Source organism: Myiozetetes cayanensis, unplaced genomic scaffold, assembly GCF_022539395.1.
Source record: "Myiozetetes cayanensis isolate MyiCay16 unplaced genomic scaffold, myiCay2020 scf2-11, whole genome shotgun sequence".
NCBI lineage: Eukaryota > Metazoa > Chordata > Aves > Passeriformes > Tyrannidae > Myiozetetes > Myiozetetes cayanensis.
Genome location: NW_026087411.1, coordinates 17,875,947 through 17,896,949, shown reverse-complemented (window position 1 = coordinate 17,896,949; position 21,003 = coordinate 17,875,947). Strand labels below are relative to the sequence as shown.

The 21,003-nt window shown below is 38.0% G+C and overlaps 1 protein-coding gene across 4 annotated transcripts in view; it reads left to right on the top strand.

Annotated features, from left to right (window-relative positions):
• Window positions 1-21,003, top strand: part of LCLAT1 (lysocardiolipin acyltransferase 1) — a 116,417-nt gene that overhangs the window by 20,393 nt on the left and 75,021 nt on the right. For 3 of the 4 annotated variants that reach the window (XM_050315077.1, XM_050315078.1, XM_050315076.1), the window contains one exon: window positions 18,436-18,604. In XM_050315077.1, coding sequence (XP_050171034.1) covers window positions 18,440-18,604 — 165 coding nt within the window. In that variant the 5' untranslated portion in view covers window positions 18,436-18,439. Of the gene's footprint in view, window positions 1-9,924; window positions 10,006-18,435; window positions 18,605-21,003 lie in introns of those variants that run through there. The other variant, XM_050315079.1, reaches the window with a different exon arrangement.

Below are 21,003 nucleotides of genomic sequence, written 5' to 3'. Positions count from 1 at the left end.
ATTGAGAACTTGTATGGCTAGCTCCTTTTTGTTGTCCAGTGTGGGAGGTGCATAAGGTTGATAGAGTGCCAGAGTCCTTCATCAACCTGTAGTCATTGCTATTCATAAATGGAATCCGTAAATATTTGTATTTACTGTGAATACATCTAGTCTGACCAAATTCTTGGATATCCTTAAAGCTCTACAATATAACTTTTCTTATAAGGGAAAAAACCCAGACTGTTGTGGTTCTTGTAGTAGCTGTAAGATAGGGCTTACTTCTGTTGTAGAAATATCCACTAAAATGTGTTCCTCTAGTGCAGTTGGAGTTTAGTGTAGCAATTGAATGCATTTGAAGTGTGGTAAACTCTTAAGGATCTTGGCAGCATTTCTCAGAATATCTGATTTCAAAGAGGTTTGTATGATCGGATCACCAAACTATCTGAGTGTTCCCCACAGTGTATTAAGGCCCCTCCTCTTCCCCCCGCCCCCTTCCAGGGTTCAGATAAACCGTATTATTTACGAGATCTGAGTATTTTGAAAACTCATGTGATGTCCCTAGTGAAACAAATGGAATTATTTAAATTCCAAATTATTAATTTACTGGAAAATAAAGTGTAAATACTGTAAAATTGCCTGCAGAGGTTAATTCAGTTTTGATCTGCACGTTGGTAGTATCTTTGATTTGCATGAACACATACTACTTCTTCTGTAACTAGCTGTTTCCTTTTTTGAAATGTATAAGCAACCAAATGGAGAACCTTGAATTAGAAACATACCTATCTGCTCTGCTCATAAGCAGTGCAGTCCTCCTAATGTTGAAAATTTCATGGTTTAATGTCTTCATCCGTTATGAAAAAGGAGCTTATTTTGTAGAGAAATTAAGCTCACTTCTTAGCTAGGCTCTTTTTATATCATTAATAGCATAATTTCTTCTAGTTGGATAAATTACTACATCTGGGGCGAGTTGGGTACTTTAAAGGACATCTTAAAAACAAACTGAAAACTGAAATCCAAAATGAGATTAAAGCAAAATAATGAAAAATATAAAACTGCTCTTACATGCCCTCCCACCCCAATATAACTAGAAAAATCTCCCCCTGCATTAACTTACAGCTATTATCTGATAGGATCTTGCAAATATTGAGAGAAAATGGCAATCTCCTAAGCTGTGGCAATACTGGCTTAGTTCTCCTTTCTAAAATGAAGTGAATTTTCCATCCAGGAATAAGTTGATGTGTTGCAACTCTCTTTTGCTTTTGTGTTTCCATGTGTAAAAAGTAAATTCATAGCTTGTTTTGGGGTATCAGCACATTTAAGTACTGACAGATGCTATTTGACTGTTCAAGCAGATAGGAACCATGAGCAAAAGCTTTACACCCTTCTGTTTATGTTCTTGTTTCTGAATGTACAAATAGATGTAAGGAGTAGTTGTTGAAAGGTCAGCTTCTCTTAAATTAGATGCATGCTCAGAAAGTCCCTTGTTAAACTAGGAAAACTCAATTTTTGAGCTTGGTCAGTGTTTGCTCTTTTGAATTACAAATACTCAAATGTGGCTATTCCTGAGCCAGGAGAAAGATGATCCACTGAACATAGCTGTCACGACAAAAGGAAGAAGATTTTTGGAGTCAAAGTGATATTTAAGATGTTATCACTTTGATGACTGTACTAAATAGTCCATTATGAAGGATTAGTAGAGCCTATTACTAAAGTACGATATATATCTATATAGAGTGTATGGAGCAGGAGGTTGGGGTGCTTATGGCATTGATAACATTAGATTCTTGGGTCTATTAGAGGGTAATGGCTTAACCCTCACACCACAGTGAGTAGAGAAGCTTTGTCTGTATGTTTTATATTTGTAGATTACTTATTTTCATTTATAATTCCTTTTGAAAATAGAAGTCTGAAACTGTCACGGCAGTGCTTGCCCAGTGTGCATCTGTCCTGCAGTGGTCTTTGAATACATAAGATTATATAAGAATTCAGTAGTGTTTGTAATGTGTTTTCCTTGGCTGTTCATGGTATATTACTACTTTTGCCCAGTTTATCTAAATGAAGACTGATGTTTCATGGTTAGCTTGCAATTCTCTTTATAGAAACAAAATTACTATATCGAAATATGGGTCAATGCTTAATATTGGGATATGTGAGGTATCAGAGGCTGGTATTTTCCAACAGGGCAACCAACTATTGTTCAATAGCATTCCATGAACATTTGATTAAATGATCTAATGGTATCTTCTGGCTTTTAACTTTGAGGAGGACAAGCCCATGACAACTGAAATAGGACCTCAAACACAGTTTTTCCAAACTGGTGGCATTAATGGAAGGATCTTGTTTTTTATGTCTAAATCAGTAGGATCAAATTGAAAGAAAACTGAAGAGGGAGCTATTTGGCAGAAGCACTTCATTTTACAAATAGGTGGTGTTTTTTTTTTCAGTCACTGAGGTTTGTTATGACTCTGCACATATTTAGTCACTTCTTGTATGTAAAGAGAAAAATGGTAATTTTACTGTCACTTCTTATCCTTTTCATATGTCAGTGTTAGTGAGTCTGATGACCTGGCTCTTGAACTGAATTCTAAAACAGCTTGAAAGGGCTAAACTTCATTATTTGCTGAAATTTTGTTTAGAAATCCAGGAATAGTTGCGTGTTCTTGCAGTAAATCTTTTACTCCTAACAGGAAACTCCTCCAGTGCATCTTGTACATTGTTCTTCACTCCCTTTTCTCAGAAGAAGAACTTGAAAAAGTATTGCCTGCACAGTAATTTCCATTTGGAGGGTTCTAATGTCGCAAAGATGTGAGGAGAGTGAGGCATTCCTGAGGTTAAGTGTCTCTTTTGCTTTTCCTACTGTGATTGCAAATTTTACCTAGAAGATCTAAATTATTAACCCCCTGTAGATTAACCCTTCAGAAAAATAAGCTGTGTGTATATTTGCTGCTTCACAGGAAGAGAAAGTGAAGTTTTCTTTTGTGAAATTGGATTATAGGATGAGCCTACTGAATGGAGGGAGATGGGATGTGGAATGAGGGGAATAATTGCAGTGACCCAACTTAAGGTACTTATGTAAATGCCCAAAATGAAATGAAGGAAATCCTTTGATGGATTGGTACTAGGCTTGGCAAATGCAAAATTGCATAAGATAATTTTGATCCAGGATTTTTAAAAGTCTGTACTACTTTGCTGGTAGGAAGCAGAAGGCAGCTAATTTCTTTTCAATTTAATCTTTTCTCTAAAAGATTCAGAAAAAAAAATATAAACAACCAAACCCTTACTCCAAAAACACAGTATTGTATTGTAATATACATACAAAAGAGGTGAAAGCTGACTTATAAGGCAATTCTTAAAAGTACTTTAATATCTATTTAAGCTAAAACACTTGAAGAAATGTGCTGCTTTTCATAAGCAGATCTCGCTGTGGAAGCTGCTTGTGGTTTAATGTTTCATCACAATAATGGCAGCTTTTACGTGCTGCCAAGACACCATTACTTTTTCTTCTTGTGTTTAGGCCCTTCCAGTGAAATATCTTTAAGGTGAGAAAATGCATATTCAACAAAGCCTGTCATCACTGCCTAGGCAGTGAGAGAGCTTTGTGTGAACTTCTTACCCCATTCCACCAAGCATAATTGCTGGTGATTTTGTAGAGCAAAGTTTAATTTAAAAAAAAAAAGAAGAAAGAAAAAAGAAAAAGTACTAAGTACTAAAATCAGATGTAATTTACTAAGAGAGGTTTTAAAAATGGCTTACGTAAATAATAAAGATTATGTCACTGTAAATAGTATCCTTCAAAAAGCGTTTTGCTTTCTTCAAGGAAATCAGTGGGAAGGTTCATCTGATGTTAGAAAATAGGTTATTCCATAATAAAACCTTGACACTTGGAATTTTTTATTTATATCCCTTAATGGTATTCCTTTCAAAGAACCAACTGCAGCTCTGCCTCCACGTCCTTTGGGATGGGAATATATCAAAGAGCAGCACATGCTGGGAGGAGTGCGGGGCTAGGCATGTGCTGTTTGACCAGACCTGGTGCTTCCAAACAGAGTTTAAATGGTTATTTCATTTTTTTTGTATTACACTGCAATTAGAGGAGCCCCTGGTGGTCTAGTGGTAAAGGCGCCGCGCTATCACCGCGGAGACCTGGGTTCGATTCCTGGTCAGGGCCACTCCCGGGCAGGTGGGGCTCGTTAGCCCTTAAAGGCAACCCACCTACGTCCTAAGGACCTCACTGCCACTGTCCAAGCTCGCTTGGCCCCGGCAGATGAACCTTAGGATTAAAGGGTGGGCTCAGTTCCGCGCACACTGTGTCTCACCTAAAAAAAAAAATCCAATGCGCAGGCTGGAAGGTGTAAAGACCTTCCCCGGATCTTCGCTCGCGAAGACTGGCCATTATACACTGCAATTGTATTGAATTGATTACGTATTTTCTCTTTAAAAAGAGTGTTAGTTTGTCATATGATTAAACTGGTGAAGGTGGGGGAGAATCTAAAAATGTTGGGTTTAGTAACTATTTGCTAGCTCACCTTTTACAATGGAAATAAGCAAAGGTGTCGCTTTTGAGGTTTTACCTGTTTCCAATTCTCTATAGCAAAAAAAATCTCAAACAAACAAATTAAAACTTTGATTGCATAGTAATTATGGGAATATCTTTATCAAAAACTGAGTTTACTGTATGCATTGCCCATAAAACTTTTCTAAATATTGATGAAGAAGGTTGTTTGCATTTCTTGATGTGCAAATCCAGGACAGAGGGAAAGCAAAGACTCAAAGAATTGTTTCGTGAACATTTGTCTTCAGTTTTCTTTTCTGAATACTCTGTTCTGAAGATTTCATCAATGCATCAAAGTTAGTAATCGGATTTAATTGCTTAGCAATTCTTGACATCAGTTAGTCCAATGATTGATTCTTCTTACTGGCATTATTTTAATAATATATCTGTTTGATCCCAAAAGAAGAGAGCTTCTTAAAGTTATTGTGAAAACTTCTTTTCTTACTGTAATGGTTCAATAAAATGTTCAACTGTGGCTGAATTGGAAAGGAAACACACATTGTAGCTTGTTGGAAAAAAATTTCAATATAATAAATCTTAGCTGTTGTTGAAAACTCTGTGCTCAGCAGGAATCCATGTTTCCTCAAGTTGTTTTCAAATTTACTTCTTACTGCATTTTGAAAAATCTTTTACAACCATCTTTACCCTTCCTTCCACGAGTTAGACAAGGATTCTTGGGAAAGATGGGCAGTGGAAAATTCAGGCTCATCTACGCCTGAGTCAGTGCATTCATCTTCTGGGTTGTAATTTGTTTCAAATTGTCTTTGTTAGAAGGCACGTAGTTTTGCCTTGTTGAACTGGAATACTGGGCTTTCCAATAGCTCTAGGCTTCCTCTTTGACACTGTGTTCCTTTATTCCTGGTGCTGTGTTGTTTTGGTTCTTTCTGTCCTCTCTCTCAGGCTGTTAATCTGCAACAACAGCAGGAGCAGGTGAAAATGATTTGTATGAGAAGAAAATTGTGAATGTTAAGCCACTTTGCATAAAATTAAAAATTATATGTTTTAGCCTTGAGAAAAAAATGGACTTAATTCTCAGTTATGTTAATCCGAGTATATAACTGATACTATAACAGCCAGGGATTTTTCTCACAGTGTATTTTTAGATACCATCGTAGAAGTTGCGAACTTTTATCTTCTATTTAAGCTATGACAAACGTATCATTAATCTTTAAATTAAGCAATGTAATGCTTTGTGCGTTTCTGTGGAGAGCTTTTAGGGCCAACTGCATATTAAGAGCTACCCTCATGGAAAAGCCAGTGCTGTTACAAAAATCCATATCAAAGCACATACTTAGTTAGTGTTAGGAGTGGAAGCACTCAGAAGAAGTGTCCATATGTGTTCCCCTGTGAAAGCTGGAGTTTTTAACTTTAATCATAGCTAACTTTTTCAAAGAGGTGTTACTGCCTCTGTTGTTGGACTTCCTGAGGGGAGAAGCCAGAACTGTGAAGAGCAGGACCTTATTTGTCATTAGGGCTCTTATTTCAGTGCCATTGTAGAGAATTAGGTTTAACACACCCAGTATGAGTTAAGACGTACAGGAGTGAGTGCCTCTTGATTTGGTGCTTCCACTAGAATAGGAATTCCCATACTATTCATTCTGCCTTTGAGCCTGGAAAGCAACATCCCTGCAAGTCGCCTTGGTTTTATACGTCTGGGAAAGATGGGAAGTTGACCCAACTGCCAGTTAATTAATAACATTTTAGTAAAGGATTGGAACAATTTTACTCTCCCTTGTTTGATGAAGATTACATTACTACGGTTTATCTAAATAGTTTCCGTGTTTTTGTTAGTTTTTACTTAATGGTACCAAAAAGGAATGGTTTTAATAAGTTCCAAGTGAGACTGTGTAATATCAGGTCTTTGGTTCTTGTATTACATCATTTCCTATCACTACTCTTCCTCTTATCAAGAGCTTGTCCAGCTGTTTGCTTGATGGTCATGCTGGCAACAATAATATCCTATACTGAGATGTTCAGCTCTGAACTAAGGTAGTTGTCTCTTCCTTGCTCAGATGAAAATGTCATGTGGCTCTGGAACAAAAGAATATTTCATTGTTAATGATGTCATTTTAATGTTGGTGCTTCTGTGTTCAACTTTATGGTGTTTTTTCTAAATTCCAGCATGTCTTGCAGTCATACCAGAGTTGGACTCATTTTCTGGAGGCTGTAGTGTTTGAATGCAAACTGTCCCAGTAAGTAAAAGCATACTGTCCTTTGGTGGTTTAGAATCACACTGAGAGTTTCAGTTTACTTTCAGAAGACACAGGGAGAGAATCCTGAAGCTGATGAGGAAGAGAGGGAATGTCATAAGGATCTATTTTTGAAAAGTCCATGATTTATAATTTCCCCAGTAAAAATATCACCTCCACAATGCCCATTGCAATGAATTCATTAAATCCATTTCCAGAACTGTGATTGCATTTGAGAATTCTTCTACAAATGCAGCTGGAAGGATGTTCGTGCTTTCTCATACATATCCTTAGCCAGTTGCCCACATACTTCACTTATTAATGAGCATATTTTATACCTTGAAGGTAAGCTTTCTTGCTTCTGTGCCTGTGATACTAATATGCTAATCAGAAAGAGCAGATTCTTTCCAGGAATTCTGTGGTTTTGTATAATCTTTTTCCTGAAAGGTCAGGGCACTTGGTAAAAGGGGAAACACATGACAGGGTGTGTTCCCACTTGGAAATAACTAAGAGAATGCTAAATCTTGGAAGAGAGATTCCTGTAGCAAGAGAGGGGGAAAAATTCTTTACAATGAATTGCTAAGTCATTAACTCTAAATCTTTCTGGCCCTAAAGAGAAATCTAGATACAACTGATGCTGAACATGTTTCATGACTATAGAAACTGCTATGAAAAGATTTCCAATTTGGGTATTTCTGAATAGTGTCTTCTTTTTTTTGGACATAATTACCTAGTGGAAAGACTGACTCTTTGCATTTCCTCTTAGAATTCTTTTTCATTGTTATTTATTTTAAGAGGAAGAGTGGATACCAATAAATAGTGTTCTTGAGACTATTTCTACCTTGTCACCTGTCTCCTTTATCTTCCACATGACAGTTTTGGTGTACGTCAGGGTTTTATTTTTTGGCCTCTCCATCTCTATGTGCGAGTAGCGTAGTTTTCTGAATGATCCAAACAATTTTTTGCTTCAGCGATCACAGTCTTTTAAAAGTTGTTCTGTCTTTTTGTTCCTTTCCCCTATCACTTTGCAGCTTTTAAGGCACTTTTGTGCAATATCAGTATTACCGAGTGAGAGACTGGACAGGGTCAGCTGATCTGTAACAATGCCCCAAGTGTGTTGGGAGGCTCTTTATCTTTAATTCTTGTGAGGATTTCCTTCTTTCCTCCCTGTTCTTATTAAGCCAGAGGATTGCTCACGTGTGTAAAGATTAGTAGTCCCTGAATAGCTGTAATAGGTTATTTCCCTGAGTAGGTCACTTGCTGTACTGTAATTATTTCATGGATACTTTGTTCTTGGATTGCCTTGGATCTATGTGTCTGCCACAGAACGTCTGTCTAATGAATCTGCAACTGCCAAATGTATTTGCAGCTGACTTGAAACTCATTGTAACATTCACTTGGTCTTTGTGATGGGAAATACACCTATTAAACCACTTTTAATTATTTTTATAAACTCCTTTCAGTTCTGGCCAACTTTATTAGAAATTGAGCTTCTGTTTCAAATGAGCTACTATTTTACACAATAAAAAGCTAAAAATCTTGGTCTTAGATGTTGCTTCTTTCAGTTTGTCTGGCAGCTTAGTAAAGTATTATGTAAGCACTGGCAGATAACTCCCTGGTTGCCTCAACATTGAATTACTTTATTTAGCTGCTTAGACTGGTAATTTGTTATAGGTTAAAATTACCTTGATAAATGTTCATGCAAAATATTTTGTTATTCATTTGTCAATAACACTGTGTCCTTTGCAGGTAAATGCAAAAAAATTTACAAGTAAGAACTAAATGGTCCCTCATCTTTCTAGGTGTTTGAGGGACCAAAGCCATTCAGCTTTAACAAGGAACATGAGTTGCTTCAATATACTATATTGGTAAAACATTTTCTGGCTTTGAGAGCACTTAAATTTGAAGAAAAATGTTGTGGGTTTTACGGAATCAGATTGAGTAACCCTGGCACAAGAGGCACCATGTCTGCATCGTCCTGCTGCTGTGCATGGACTGAGACCCCTGCTGAGACACAGAGCTTAATTAAGTACAGAGGGACCAGCTCAATTCTGCATCTTCCTGGGCAAAGCTTGAGTCTCTGCACAACACCATGCAGATGGTTTACACTGTGAAATGCAGTGCTCTGCTGGAAATGGCTTTGAAGACCTGCATCCACTTGAAGCCCTGGGGACGTCCCTCTGGAGTCCTGTCAGAGGAGAGAAGCTTCCCATTGTGGCTGGTGGAAAGAAAGAATTACAGAGCTGAAGATGGGGTTAAAGCTACACTTTTTAGCAATGGTTTGTAATGTAACCTTAGAAATATCCAAAGACGCTGGTGACTGATCCTACTGGTGAGCTTGGCAAATGAGTTTTGAAGACTGTTGTCTAGAACACTCTGAAAAGCACAGCGTAACTTCCTCTCTTACTGTAATGTCTTGAAGTAAAAATTGTATTGGTTAATAGTGGGACAGTAGTTTGGCAATATGTGGTTTTTGACTCTAACGCTTTGGATGTTGATGTTCATCAAAATATAATAGATTAAAAACAGGGTTTCACGTCCGGAAATGGAGCAAATGCAAATAAATTGTTTTTGCTGCTTCCAGTGGGAATGAAACATTTGTCAATTTTCTGCAAAACTACTGCATTTTTCTTCTTTTGCTTCAGAGACTCCCAGGTAACTGATCTATTGTTTCTTCTGTGCTTACCTTGGAAAGCAGCCAGCCTGTAAACAAACTTGTAGAAAACTACAATTTATGTGGCTTTTAAAGTTGTTATAAACTTGTGATACTTGCTGATGGTGTAAGTATGCCTCAGTGCTGTGTACTCCTTACACAAAGGCAGCCCTGCAAAATTTCAAGTTCTCAAATGGAATTTTCAATTAAATGGCTAGAACATTTTTAATGTTATTTGCAAATTTTTTTTTCTTTGATATTTATTTTGGAAATGCATTTTACAAAGCCTCAGGCAGTTGCACAGGCTCAGAGGCTTGGCTGAGTTGTATGCCATTGATAATAACAATTTATCTTCATTATTATTAAAAAAAAAAATATAGTAACACAAATTTGTCTGTGGACAGTGTTTTCCATTTCTCATCTGAGCACTGTTGAACCAGAATTACTTACATGGTAGGGAAATGAAGAAAAGTGTCTAGTTTTTCTTTTCAGCCTTTTACCAGTTCGGAGAGTAGATAAAATGCATAATCTGATCTTGCAATTGATTCCAGGTGGAGGCTCACTGGCTTCAGTAAGTTTGCTGTTGGGGACCTGCTGGAATTTTACAGCATGTAACGTGCTACTGAGAAAAGGTATAAAGCAGTTTAGCAACCGCTTTTGCTTTACAGGTGATGCCTGTCATAGTATAAAAGATACTAAAAGAAAAAGGCTGTGTTGGTTAAAAAAAACCCAACTATGCTGTAGAATTACCCAGAATCAAATTCATTTGTACCACACATTATAACTGAAAAAGGATGAGTTGTTTCGGATAATATAATCTGTTCTAGAAATGAGAGAGCTTTTTGTAAAGGATGGTCACAAATACAGAACTTTCAGTGAAACTTTTTCCAAGTTGAATAGCTTGCTTAGGGCTTCTGGAAGTCTGCTTTTACATCACCCCTCTGTGTTTTTGTAATTGCACTCTTTGAATAATGTGAGTCAGCATAAGCTTTCTGTCATGCTGTTAGTGATGGTCAGTGGTTTTTATAGCTTGTTGAACAGGCTGTATGAATTTTGTTCATATACTTCTCCTGCACTTCTTTTGAGTTAAGTTGATGAGAAAATTCTGTCAAGATGAGGGTAGAAAAGCCATTAGAAGTTTCATGGATGTATCCTTCCCTGAGTGTGATTTTGGTTCAATGCCAGTGGCAGAGATTTGAAGATACTCCACTGAACACTGCTAGTTTTGTATTTGAGTAACTGTTCTTCAGCATTGGAGTCCTTTATTTCTGTTCCTCAGCTGAGGATTTGATTGTGAAATAGGTACTTCTGAAGTTATAAGTACCACCCCTCCTCATGAAGAATAGCTCTGAACTAAGATGTTGGGGTGCTCTTATGCAGGGGAAAAATAAATTTGATTTATTGGTTTGTTTGTAACATCTCGAATTACAAAGTAGAACATTTTATGTGTCTTTCATCATTTTCACTTGGATTTGTTATCCATCAGTGTTGGTCAGCTTTTTGGTCTGCTGTAGACTTTGAAAACCAGAGGACAGATTTGCCAGCTGTTGATCACATATAACTTCTTTGAAAAATAGACTGAGTCTGGAGCTTACCTGCAGTTTTTACATAAAGTATCTAATAAAAGCCCCAAACTGACCACTGTTCCATGTTTGTTGCAACGTTATGAAGGGTTTTTTTGTTTCTTTTTATTTAAAGGCAGGAGATGGGGGAAATAAAACAGCAGTTCTTTATCTGCCAAACCTGTTTTTGGTGACTTGTCAACCAGGGCATTCTTTTTATCTTGGTTGCTGTTCAGTACAGTTTGTAAGGTCTCAGTAACTTGATGGATACTGCAGAAAACTGCTGTATGCACGGAAAGGTCTGAAGAATTAATTCAAAATTATTTGTGTCCATGCAATAAGCATAATAAAAAAGTGAGATAGCTTTTGGTAGAAAAAGCTCTTGTACAGTTCTTTGTACAGCAGCTCAAATTTGTCAATTCATCTAAATTTTCTGATTATAGTAAGAAATAGAAGCAAGCTACTTTTCCATAAATCATAGGGTTTTTTTCAGGAAGCAGCTGTAGCTATTGCATGATACCCTCTTACAAATGATTTCAAATACCTTAGCTCATGCTCTCATTCGGGCTTTATTGGTGTAATGGTTGTCTGGAGCAACAGTGAAGAGAGTACAGGTAAATGAGGGTGAAAAAGCATCAGACTGATTTGATGTTTGTACCCTGACTGAATTACCTGCTTACAATATCTAAAGGCTGTACTGCAAAGGATCTCAGCCAGGGTTTTTTCATTTGGAAAGACACAATTACTTGGAAGAGCAAATTCAATATTCTGTTAAATTTTTTATTGAATTATAATAGTCAGATTAAGTCTTGGCAAATAAAAGAGAAAATAAGTTGTAAGATGCAGCGGTAATCATATTTTATTGGTAATATTTACGGAAATTGCTCTTTAAGGATTGTACTTTTTATTTTGGGCATGTGTAAGCTAATACCTGCTATACTGTTATAGAGGGTCAGGGGTGTGGTTTGTGATGATTATTACATCTTATTACCCTATTCTATATTGTTTTATGATATATGTATCTTTTAAGGTTTTTACATGCAAGAACTAAATAAAAAGGAAGTGGTCTTAATGGTCAAGTGACTGTTTCTTCTCATATCTTTTTCTCTGATAGTGATCTGTGCTGTATTTGTATGCTCCTTAAAATACTGAAGTGCCCAAGAGAAGGATCAGGAGTAAAATGTAGTTCATAGAGAGGTCTGCTGAGACGGATGGGGCTTCTTGTCTGTATTGCATGGGCTACTGATTAGAGTGGATATCTCTGCAATTAATAATTCAGCTTTCTCCTGTCATTGCTTCCCCAATAACCTCTGCTATTTCTGCAGTTCTTTTAACTGAGAAGAGACGGGGTAAGTTTTAGATCTGGAAATACAATGGAGTCAGTCTACAAAAGCTTGCTGTGAACAAATTTAGTTTTAAATATGGTACTACATAGAAACTAGTTTCTTGCTCTGAATTGATAAAAATTTCCTTTTAAATGCTGATAGGGAAGAACAGCATAAAATACTGAAATAGAAGAGCATGGTGATTTTGTTGAACTTGAGACGTTCTGCTTGGATGTGTCATTTCCATTGACATTTTGTCTGCTTGGCTGATGTTTTGTCACTCGACCACCTGCTCAGTTGTTGCTGAGACCCCTTCTTATTTGCCTCACGATCTGGGAAGGGCTGTCCCTCTGCTTGCTCACTCTCCTATCTAGATGATTTTGCTTAGGAACCTTAAAAAACAGTGAACAAATAAAAGTTTGAGTCATTCATTTGATGGTTTGTTTAATAGACACCTGGGAAGTTGGCAGGTTTTGTTCCCATCTTGCCTACCTCCTTGAAGTTCATTTCACTTCACTCTGGTCAGAGGTTTTAGAAATTATGTCTTCTGATTTGGGAATTATGTTTCAGACTGCAAAGTTGAATATGGGAGCTGGAATTTCCAGCTCGCCTCTTTCATTTACCGTGCTTAGAAGAAATGCAGAAGTAAGTGAAGTCAATTTGTAGTTAACTGGTTACTTTCTTTGCAGACCTGTTAGAGGCAAATCATAATTGTTTGTCTGTGTGAGTTTCAGCTTGATTTTAATTGAAGATAACGTTTACCTTTTCCATTGGTAATTGACTGAAGGAAGCATTAAATCCAGTGCCTAGAAGTCCCCATTCAGTTTTTGAAGGCTAATGAACAGTTTTATTGCCTGTGCTGATTGAATGGAAACTTGCTGACCAGTAATAATACACTGTTGTTTTATTGGCCCTGAAGAGCATTTCTTATTTTTTCAGTGGTGTAATAAAACCTGATTTGTTCACTTATAGTACTACGCTCTTAAAAATCTCTCTAGTTATCAGGCAGCTGGCTCTGTTTGTCAGGTAGTATTGCTTAATGCCATGCTGAGGTTAAAATCTTGTTTTACCTTGAACCTGGAAGAGAAATTAACCTGCTTGTACAAGAACTTTGAATTAGCCAGGAGCTTTTAAGGAGACGTGAATCCTGTGGTGAGTCCTGACTCCTCTGAAATTTATAGACCTTTAAGTTTAGAACTTTTTTGTTTCTCAGCAGATAAACTTATTTTGCATCCTTTGCCCACTTAATAAAAACCATAGAAGCAGTTGTGGAAAAAAGAGTTTGGATGTAGAGAACAGGCTGTTTAAAACCTTTTGAAATCATCATCACAAAAAGCTGCCGTTTGTCCGTCCTTCCAACTGTGCCTTCAATAAAAGTATTTAGATGTTAAGCAAAACAAGCCAAAATCCAATGAGAGGAAGGTGCATTTGCTTTGTGTTACTATGCAAACATTTTGTTTGTATAGAATATTGAAATAATTTTAAGTAAATACTCTAATAAATATGAAGTTTGGAAAAACTGTTTGGGAAAGTAATTTTTTTCCCTTGCAGCCAAGAATTTTTAAAATTAACTGAAATAGACAGCAGAAATTGTATTTTAAGAATTATTGTTTCTAGTTACCTGGAGACAGAGCATGTTTTCCTTCTGCTATGGCAACAAGAACATGTGAAGTACAGTACCCCAATAACTTGGAGTTCTGCCATGAAATAGATGAGGAACTACAAGCCCAGTATGAGGGTGCTGTCTTTCTCACTGTTTGCAGCTTTCAGTCTGAATTGTAAAATAATTTTGAATGTTTCTCCACAGCTCTGATCCACACAGCAAATGGAAAGTGACTTTAAAGATACATAAAGGTCATACATGCTAAATCCAGTGTTGAGAGTGATTGCTGGATTAGAAAGAGATAGTTGTCAGCAGCAGTAACAGAATACTTCTGTACTTGAAAAAATGCTTGGGTTCTGTTCAGACTTCCTGTTGAATCCTTTAATTCCTTTCTTGGGTGTCTCATCTCTGACATGAGTCAGCTCCAATTTTCTTTGTTTTGAGATTTTTCACATTTGTTTGAGATCATTTTACAAGTCCTCATTAAGTACTCCTTCTGCTTTGAGATTATTTGGCTGTTTTTTAATCATGTTTTGAAGTTGCGGGCATGTATATTGCACCGATTTGTAGCTGTTACTTCTCTTGTTGAATGCAGATGTTAGATTTGGGATGGCTGACATATCTTAGAGGCAGTTTGTTTCTAAGGTAGGTATTGAAGGGGCTGATGGATGCTAAAGGATGATAGTAGTCAGTTCCCTGTTGTTTTTGTGGTAGGTTTCTGGAATGGTAAACAGCCCTTGCAGTGCCACACGAGTTGACAGGGGTGTGCAGAGCATGGCCTGGCCTAGCAGGACCCGACAGCTGAGCCCACCTGCCAACCCTGCAGTCCTCAGCACTGTGGCTTCCCTTGCCAGGAGGACCCCGTGGAGCCTGCTGCTCTTCACCTGCCCAAACAAGCTGCTATTCCAGGGGGATGGAATGGGAGGCTATATGGGAGGGGAACTGTAGTGTCAGGATGGGCGATGTGGGATGCAGGGCTGGGAGAAGGGTTGCTATTGGAAAGAGAAAAAGGTGAGGATACAGAGGTGAGACAGGCAGGGGAGAGTTTGTTAGGCAGGTTGCAGCACTGCGTGAACATGACTGTACTGCTTCAGAGATGGGGCAATTCCCAAACCTGTGCTGAAGCTTTGATAGGACACAAAGTTGTGACTGACTCTTCTGTCTGCCCAGAGCTAGCTCTGCACAGTTTACAAACTTGGGCACTGAACTCCCAGCCAAGGAGCTGCTTTGTCTCTGTGCACCACCTAAATTAGAGAGCTCATGTGGCTTCAGCAGTGCACCTGGTCTGGTGGGTGTGTCAAATCCATCCTGGGGCTTCAACCTCCTCTCAGCCCTCCCTGGGCACAGCAGGACTTCTGCTGGCCAGTGCAGGGCATGTGTTCTTGGCACCCAGCAGCACCTTGGGTGATGACTATCCATTCTCGAGTCTTGGCTAAAATTAGAGTATATGTAAATGTTTCTGAACTGACGTATGTAGGCAGATGTATTTTAAATCATGTAAACTATTGTCCGGGCTGTAACTCCACCATGTTAACCCACAAATGAAAACAAATGGGTTGAGTGTATTAACAGTTTGACCTTTTTACGAAAATGAGCTTGCTCCACTGTTTTCAGAAAGCCAGCTGGATGGTTACTCTTTGCTGTAAGTTCTTCGCATTATCACAGGCTTCTCAGCTTGCACTTTTGCTCAAATTCATTCAGAGGGAGTTGTTTTTCTGTTCACATACCTCTTAGCGTGGTAGGTGCTTTATTGTGTGGTGGAGGTAATTCAGAGGCAAAGTCTACCCATTATTCTAGATAAATGCATATGTACATATGTAAAGATCTATAATGCATTATATAGAAGCAATAAACGAAATGTGGTATATATCACACTAAAAATTTGGCTTCAAGAGTGATAAATGGCATCAATTGAAAACACACATGGTATCTTTTGTGTCTAGAAATAAACACCACAGTGTTCAACCCGCTGGAATGCAGTATAACTCACATATGTATATACTGTAATGATAAAGAAAATACTGCTGGAATGCTGGTTGAAGAAGAGAAAATTTAGAACTTCATCAGGTCTTTTCCATAACTCAGATACCTTCAGCTAAAATAAACAAAGAAAATGTTTTCAAGACATTATTTCACATAAAAAAAAACCACAAAAACTTTTCCTTAAATCTTTGGCTCTATGCAATACTTTGAGGAAAGGACCAGTGTAAACTGTGAAAAGGACATCCTGTAAATAAATGACCCACATTGCTTTCTTAGGAGTCTAGAAGGATGACAGAGAGACGTCTCATTAGCTCTGTGGTTACCTGTGTGCAGTACTCAGGTATTTGGAACTGGAGTGTCACCTCCATGTTGTCCTCGACCTGTCAGAGCCAGGGTGTGTCTGCGTGGGGAAGGTCGTTGCATCTGACCAATGCCCAGAGGCTCTGAGCAGCTTTGCAGAAGACCAGAGTATGTGGCTAAAGCTTAAAAAACTCGTTCTCTGTCTGCTAGTGGTCTTTCATAGAATCATAGATTATCCTGAGTTGGGAAGGGACCCATCAGGACCATCGATTCCCAACTCCTGGCCCTGCACAGGACTCCCTAAGAATCACACTGTGTACCTGAGAGCAACTGTGCCTACATGTTTACAGTTGTTTTCCAGTGTGTTCCTCAAAAAATGCCTGATTAGGTCAAGCACATTGAATTTTAAACCTCTCTACTGCCTTTCACAGTAGGTCTCAAATCTTGATGTCAGAAGAAGGCTTTTTCTTCTGGTCTTGCTGCAACTAATGTATGGGGATTTTACTCCCTTTCTGCCGTTTCTGTTTTTCTTTGTGTTTGTGTTTTGGGTTTTTTTTCGTCCTCTTCTGCCTTTATTTTGAACTTTCACCACAGAGGTTTGCAATAACAAATACAAGAAGGCAGTTGGAATGTTGTTACTTAAGTGCGTTCCTCTGCAAGGGTCCCTTGATGTGTCAGAATTGGTCCTACTGGTGCATATGTGCAGACATATGGTTGTTTAGTTCCTGCTTTTGGTAGAAAAACAAGGGCTCTGTACTCCAGGATGTAAATAGCATGTATTTGTTTGAATTCAAATTTCATTGTGTTAAAATCTTTCTGATGTAGCTGTCAGCAAACATTTTATTTAATACTTGTTTTACTGTGCTGGGAAAGTAGAGTTAAATACAGCTTCCTATATCCTTCTTGCATTAACAAATTGCATGACCTCTTCTCTCTGCCTTTTTCCAAATATTGTAAGGTTTAGGAAATTGTTTAAACCTAAAAGTATCTCAAAATAGAGCTACTTCCTTGTTACTTGTCAACATGAAGTAGCAGAAGCAAGTTTGTCTGCTAGCAACACTAGCGTTGCCATTTCTTGACTTTCAAATACTTTACTGTGCAAACATTATTGCTGTGGACATTGTACAAAACCGTGCTTGAGATAAATCATGTATGTTGCAGTACATAAGGCTTAATGGACTACTTTTCCATTGCTCGTTTTAAAGTTAAAACCACCAACTTCCTGTTTTTCTTGTCCTGAAGTCCTGTCTAACTGAACTCTTATAATTTTTAAAATAGCCTGTCAAAAAAAGGAATTCAGTAAAGTGACTAAAAAGTGACTTCTACTTAACCTTTGATTTTATAAACAATTGGCTGAGTCCTAAATAGATGAAAACAGTCTATTTTTGGGCCCTAATTTAGAGAATTGATATTTCCACATTTGCTTTGTCATAGCTGGTAGTAGTTGCTAAATTGTGAAAGCTTGTAGCTATTACAAATGCTTGGAGGATTGAGTGTTCTGCCGTAATGCATTAAGAAGCTCAGTGTACTGTACATTTCAATTTATAATAAGGGATGTAGCTGATAGCACAGACACTGAAATATTTCAAGTCTAGACTACTGCCTTGAAAACCAGAGGCTGTTGGCTTTCTGGTGCAGTAAGTTGGAAAATAACTGATAAGGACAGTTGAAGTACGTCAGACTTCAAAAAGTGATGAGTTCTCTAAGCCAGGCTGGACTGGGAGGCTTCAACCACTGCTTGCCTGCCCTGTTGGCATGAAAAGGCGTTTGAAATGGCTGGTCAGGCTCATCAGATTTGAGTGGTTTGTGATGGAGGTCACACATAGACCCTTGTTAGGTGGGGAAGATGAGTTTCTGCAATGCTATGTTTAGCAAAGTTTCCTATCCTTAGAAAATGGTAACATTAGTACTTCATCAGTGACAACTGTAATGGCTGGAAAATTTAATGTAGCTGGTGTTCTCTTATATAGCTCTTTTGTACCTTTGGATAATAAAAATAGCTTGCTGAGAATTTTTTAGTGTAACTACATATTGTAATAAGTGGAGGAAATTATGATGTAGCCGATACTTTTATGACCCCTTTAATATCCCAATTCACCTTACAAATCACTGTGTTTATGAAGTCCTTTCCTTACTGTGAAGTAGAACATTTTGATTGTGTTTACTGTCATCATGTGTTGTTAGCTGTGGAAAAAAAGGGGGAATATTACCTCAAACTGGGCTTACAGATTTGAAAAATTATGTAATTTCAGTTTGTCTCTCTAACATAATGCCACCTTTCTTTTTCAGAGCCATGGTGTCATGGAAAGGGATATACTTTGTACTTGCACTATTCTTGGGAAGTTTCTTTGGAAGTATATTCATGCTCGGTCCTTTTCTACCTTTGATGTTCATCTCACCGGCCTGGTATCGCTGGATCACCGACTGCATCGTGGCCACTTGGCTCACGCTCCCAGTGGTAAGCTGCAGTTTGAGCCAAGTTCTGGGCAACTGTCTGTAATCCCACAATTTAATTTGCCCACTAACACTTTTGATTTTATTTTTTTTTAAGTTATTTATGTTTTTGTCAAAACAGACCCTAACACACTTATCGTCTGTGGAAACTTGGGTTTTAGCTCAGTGTTGCAAACTGTGTGCCTGTTTACAGTCCCTCTCTTATTCCACAGTTGAATTTATATGTAAACTAATGCTTAATTTTATGCTTGAAAAGACCTTTTTGAGACATCTTCATCCAATGTCACTCAGATGCAGAGAAGAGTAGGTGAAATCCTAGTAAACAGAAGGATTTTTTTTTTTTAATTGCAAACTTCCTAAATGAGTAGTCATGTAAACTCTTTCTTTGGACTTTACTCCAATTACCTCATAAGGAAAATTATCCACTGTCTTGTACACCGTTACCAACCTTCATGATTCTGTTACTAAATCCTCTTAGAATTTAGTCATTGTAGCTGAATAATGATAAATTATTTCAAGTGAAAAACTAAAACTTCACCTTTATCAACTTTATAACCATATGAGTTTGGAAATCAGTAATAAAACTCTTCCCTGAATTGTTCCAGAGGAAAGGCGGTATGAATGGGAGAGGATCTTTCTTCATCTGTTCTCTAAAAGCCAAGGGACTTTGTTTCTCTAGACCACTGAAGATTTGTTTCACTTTCTGGAGTAAAATACCATATTGGTATGGAGAAGTATGTATCTTGTGGCATAAAAGAAGTTGTATCTTTATTACATATCAGAAAAGGAGTCTCAAAAAGATTTTGCACCCAACCTTTTTGAGGCTTTGACATTGTCTGCTTTAGTTTTCTGTCCTTACACTTACTCCATTCTTGGTCAGGAAAAGCAGGTTCTTGGTTTGTGTCTCCAAACAATAAATAAAGTGCTGTTGTACCAGTTGGACTCCAGCAGGGAAACTCTGACCCTGACCTCTGTGATGTAAGAAATTTCCACCTTCCTCACTCTGCTATCCCATTTAATTTCCTTTCTAGAAGACTCAGCAGGACAGGACAGTGAGGTGGGTCTTAACTGTTTCAGTTTAGTTTGGCTTATATTAGGGTTAGAGTATGTAGAACAGGGCACCCATTCGTTATTATGTTTAACTAGATCTTAAATATGTAATATGATTCTTATTAAACTACCCAAAAAAGGCTGCTTTTCTTCTTTCTGAAAAGAAGGTATCTTTGCCATTTTGAGCTATACTGCCTGTACCACTCTTGCAGTGGCCCATAGTTCCTCTTGGTAGCAACACCTATTCTGGAATTATTAGTAAGATGATTTATTAATATTATTAATACTTGGCAAATATAATGCTTTTCATTCTAAGATCTCAAGCCATTTGCGATTGTGAAAATGTCATTCTAGTTTTACAGGTGACTTAACCTGGGAAACTTGTGATCTTTGGCACAGAGTTAGCAGAAATACGAACAGAACAGAGAGTTGTTTTAATTTATGGAGCTCTGTTTAAATCCCCAGTCTTTGTTCTTTTTCTATACTTTTTAGAGGAAGAATGGGGAAGATAAGGTAAGGAGGTAATTTGAAGTGCTTTTTATGTTAGGGCTAAAGGGTAAGTTTGTTGCTCTAGATGTCCAACTGTGTTCTGCTGTTTTCTTTTTCTGTGCTAACTGGGTTGGACAGTGTCCTGCCAGTGACCCTGACCTTAGGGGACTCAAGTCAAACCTCTAGGTAATGTCTGTTGTCTGCATATGTTTCTTGGGATTTTGTACCTTTCCACTTGTGTCTCCACTAGGCATTAAAAGGTCGCAGGTTCAGTCATCCATATTTTTTAATTCTTTGCCTGGTCCTGGTCTTTTGCTGTAACCAACCAGCACTCCCCCCTACACTTCCCTGCATGATTTGGGAATGGTCATGGATCAGAATCCTTTTTCAGTGGGCAATTTGGATAAGGTGTGAATGTGGCCATAGCATGCTGTTGGGCTCTAGAGTTGTAGTTACTACAATTAGTCGAGTTATGTGCTTATGGTCTGACTGTCCAGGTTATGAAACCAGGCCCTGTTAAACTTAGTGTGGTAGCTCTTTGCCTGCTCTTTCCTTCTGATAAACCACTGACCTATGTTTATAACTTAACCCTTCACAGCCACATATAGCAGTTAAAGCAAGAAACATGTTTTTTATGTGACCTGGCATCACTGGCTGTTCAGGTAAAATGGAGACAGCTGTTTGCCCAGGCTCGTGTCTGTGTCCTTCCAAGTTTGACGCTTATTCTGTGCTTTGGGAGGAGTGAAGCATGTTGACCATTTGGTCCCAGGCAGAAAGCAAGGCAGCTTCTGATACCTTCTCAAACCCTGAGAATATTAAGCAATAGATGATTTGTGCAACCAGTCTCTCCTTAGATTACCTGCC